General features: G+C 42.8%; 1 protein-coding gene across 2 annotated transcripts in view; it reads right to left on the bottom strand.

Annotated features, from left to right (window-relative positions):
* LOC135114804 (protein Wnt-16-like) overlaps window positions 1-3,591 on the bottom strand; it is a 45,744-nt gene extending 42,153 nt beyond the window's left edge. For both annotated transcript variants that reach the window (XM_064030894.1, XM_064030895.1), the window contains exon 1: window positions 3,295-3,591. In XM_064030894.1, coding sequence (XP_063886964.1) covers window positions 3,295-3,562 — 268 coding nt within the window. In that variant the 5' untranslated portion in view covers window positions 3,563-3,591. The remainder of the gene's footprint in view (window positions 1-3,294) is intronic.
* Window positions 3,592-4,286: the final 695 nt, after the last annotated feature.

Raw genomic sequence — 4,286 nt, 5'->3', positions numbered from 1 at the left:
CACACACACACACACACACACACACACACACACCTACACAAGCTCCACAAAGTCACCTGCCCCACCTACCCCCACCCTCCCCAGTCCTCACACCCACGCCACGCCCCTCACCTGTCTCTCACCTGTCCATTACCTTTACGGACACCAGCGCACGCCCACCCTGGTAAGTCACAGGTACGGGCGGCGGTATCAAGATGGCGGAGCGTGGAGCGTGCGGGGACGCCACAAGGGGACATCAAAGGGACATTAAATTAAGGTATCACAGTGAGCATCTTCCCTTTGTTAGTCACCTGAGCCTCATCTGAACCTCACCTGAACCTCACCTGAGCGTCACCTTCATCACGCTCAGTCTCACTCAGTCCTGTTCCGTTTCAGTCTAGAATCCCAACTTTTTTTTTTTTTGTCTTTTTTTTTTGTAAGAGGGGCGCCGGTCAAGGGCAACACAACTGCAACGAAAAAAAAAAAAAGTCTACTGAAGGTGCTAGTCCCTTAAAAAGAGAGCCCGAAGTCTGAAGTTACAGTGTAAAGCGCCCTGACCCTCCTCTCTTGAAGGAGCTGAAGTCACAGGCAGGAGGGAAACACAGAAGTACGCAGCAGGCATGTATATAACAGAGAAGTGGGTAGGCATGGTTTATACAGGGAATGCCACGTGTAAGTCTGACAGGTGGAAATACCCAGGTAATTCTTATACAGGGAATGCCGCTTGTAGATTTGATAGGTGGAAATTAAATAGATAGGCATGTTTTATAAAGGGACTGCCAAGTGTAGGTCTGATGGGTGGAAAAAAAATAGCTACGTTTTTATATAGGGACTGCCACGTGTAGGCCTGATGGCTTCTTGCAGCTTCCCATTATGTAGGTAGTGTTTATTATGCAACCTTTCCGACAAATAAAGAGTATCAGTGCATTGTTTTCACGTAATTCATCGCCAGTTCCTCTTTGTATTTCAGTAACTCCCAATACCAAGCAGTTCACGAGTCCATATGTTTGATTTCTATTCCAGCAGACATGAAATTTGCAGGTGTTGGTGATATGACGTGTTGGGACGACTGTGTGTGTGTGTGTGTGTGTGTGTGTGTGTGTGTGTGTGTGTGTGTGTGTGTGTGTGTGTGTGTGTGTGTGTGTTTTGTTATTTGTGACATAAGTTCATCTATCTTTTCTTTTTTCTTTCTTTTTACTTTATACTCGTAAAAATTTAGAGTTGACTGACGGACGCTTCATATTAAATTCTCTCTCTCTCTCTCTCTCTCTCTCTCTCTCTCTCTCTCTCTCTCTCTCTCTCTCTCTCTCTACAGGTAAAGGTGAGAGAGTGGAAAGAATTCAATCTATGGGAAATAAAAATTGAAAATATCCTACGTACACGGGCACTGACACAGACACACACACACACACACACACACACACACACACACACACACACACACACACATGATGACACCTCCCTCACACAAACACGCAAGACCTTGAAGAAAACAAATAAAACTAAGAACAACACAAGAAAAGAATAGAAAAAACAATAATATATACATAACACGTCCCATGAAAATAACAACACACACACGCACCCACCGGAGAGAGAGAGAGAGAGAGAGAGAGAGAGAGAGAGAGAGAGAGAGAGAGAGAGAGAGAGAGAGAGAGAGAGAGAGAGAGAGAGAGAGAGTAGTTAATTATTTCTATTGATTTCCTAAATAATTCACACTCTACTACTACTACTACTACTACTACTACTACTACTACTACTACTAGTACTGCTTTGCCCTTACAACACCTCGAGGTAAGGTCAATTTCGCCTACAAGGATGGGACGACCAGCCGGATGTGGTCGTCCCTCTCTCTCTCTCTCTCTCTCTCTCTCTCTCTCTCTCTCTCTCTCTCTCTCTCTCTCTCTCTCACCTAGACGCTCCTTCAACTTCCCCCACCTTGACCCTGAGAAGGCGTGGGAACCCCTCTCTCTCTCTCTCTCTCTCTCTCTCTCTCTCTCTCTCTCTCTCTCTCTCTCTCTCTCTCTTCCCACGCGTCTAACTAATTAATTACGCATTCCTTCCACTAATCCTCTCTCTCTCTCTCTCTCTCTCTCTCTCTCTCTCTCTCTCTCTCTCTCTCTCTCTCTCGCAGCCAATTATAATCTTTTTCTTCTTCCCCCGTCATTGCGTCACCTCTCATTTCCACTTTTTATTCATCTCTCTCTCTCTCTCTCTCTCTCTCTCTCTCTCTCTCTCTCTCTCTCTCTCTCTCTCTCTCTCTCTCTCATTCTTCTCTTTCTTCTTCTTCTTCTTCTTCTTCTTTGTGTTCCAGATGACAGTTGTTTTATGGATATTAATGAAATCTGTTATTCATTTGTTTATTTATTAATGAATTTTTATATCTAATTAAATCCTGTCGTTGCTGTTGCTGTTGTTATTGTTGTTGTTGTTGTTTTTGTTGTTGTCATATTCCCCCCTACTTCTCCTCCTACTCCTTACTCCTTTTCTTCTTCCTTCTCCTTCTCTTCAAACAACACGAAAGAAATGAAGAAGAAGAAGAAAGAGAGAGAGAGAGAGAGAGAGAGAGAGAGAGAGAGAGAGAGAGAGAGAGAGAGAGAGAGAGAGAGAGAGAGAGATGAAACGCAAGAATGTATACATGAATCCACATAAACTAAAAAAAAAAAGAGAAAGAAAAAGAGAGAGAACGAAAAAAAAAAAAGAAAGAGAATGAGACAACAAAGAAAATTAAACAAGTGTACCCTTGCAGTAAAGAAAACGGAATATCGGGAGAAAACCTGAGTGACAGAGCAACTCATATTGGTTCAGGCGCTTACAAACACTAGGGATCGTTTTAGTTCGGGAGCTTACGAAAGAAATGCGAAACTGACCCCAAGTCACTCAGCACACATAACACTCGCCTCTCCTTACAACACACACACACACACACACACACACACACACACACACACACACCTTTAATACTCTTATGTACTTCGTTATCGTGTACATGTAAGCAATAAACATTTACTTACTTTATTTTTCATCATACTCTATTAGCAAATTTTTTTTTATATTTAAGAGTATAAGACCGTTGAATAAATTTATCGTCTTTTAACTCAGGAATCATGACGTATACCTGCTAATCTTGCTGTATATGATGCTAAATGTTGCATAACTTAACATCAAATTTGCTATTCGGATTAGGTAAACTAGAGACATGAAGCTTTATGAACTGTAAAATAAAAGAAAATAACCAATGAAAAAATAAATATCTGAATCTCACACACACATGCATACAAACACACATACAGACAAACACACCCCAACACTCACCTCTCCTCAGCGTGTAACCAAAGGGGTAGTCAATGTCCGCGCCAGTTGTGCAGTTCCACCTCTCATTGCGAAACTGGTACTGGCACTCGTTGATGCCGAGCCGCGCCCCGTCACTCACACTCCTGATGGCGTCCGGGTGGTTCTGACACACCGCCACCTGCTGCTGCACCAACCCCGGCAGGTGCTGACAGATGCTGACTGCCGTGGCGGTGCTGACGTTCTGCACTTCTTGGTCCCCTTGTGGCAGCAGCTGCGTCACGCCCACCATCCCCAGGTACCTGAAGGAAGGAGAGGGGGAGGGTGTTACTGTCAGATAGATAGATACTCATAGGTAGGCACGTAGAGAAGCACAGAGGTAAATAAATGGATAGATGGACAGATAGATAGGTAGAAAGGTAAAAAGAAAGATAGGTAGATAGATAGAAATGTCGATAGATAGGTATATGCTCTGATACTCATAGACATATAGATAGATAGACAGATAGATAAATAGATAGACAGATAGATAGTTAGGTAGGAAGGCAGATGGATAAAAACAAAGATGAATAGATACATAGATAGATTGATAGATACATAGGTTAGGTTGGTATGTTGGTAGGTAGATAAAGAGAAAAACAGTGTAATTCTTGCAGCTGTCATTCTGAAACTTAAATACAAAATACGCTACCTTGTCATAAAAATAATCACGTACACACACACACACACACACACGCAAACACACACACACACACACACACACACACACACATATTCCTGTCGCACTAAAACGTACACATGTCCCTGCACGTTCCGGACACACGAAAAATCTGTACACAACTGACAAGCGACACACACACACACACACACACACACACACACACACACACACACACACACACACACACACACGTTGATGATAACATTCCTAAGGTGACAAACACACTACAAACAAATAATATACAATCTTTTTTTTAACTCTCCTTATATTCCCACACAGAGACACACAGTCACAC

The sequence above is a fragment of the Scylla paramamosain genome, chromosome 28 (assembly GCF_035594125.1).
Source record: "Scylla paramamosain isolate STU-SP2022 chromosome 28, ASM3559412v1, whole genome shotgun sequence".
Taxonomy (NCBI): domain Eukaryota; kingdom Metazoa; phylum Arthropoda; class Malacostraca; order Decapoda; family Portunidae; genus Scylla; species Scylla paramamosain.
This window is presented reverse-complemented; position numbering and strand designations above follow the sequence as displayed.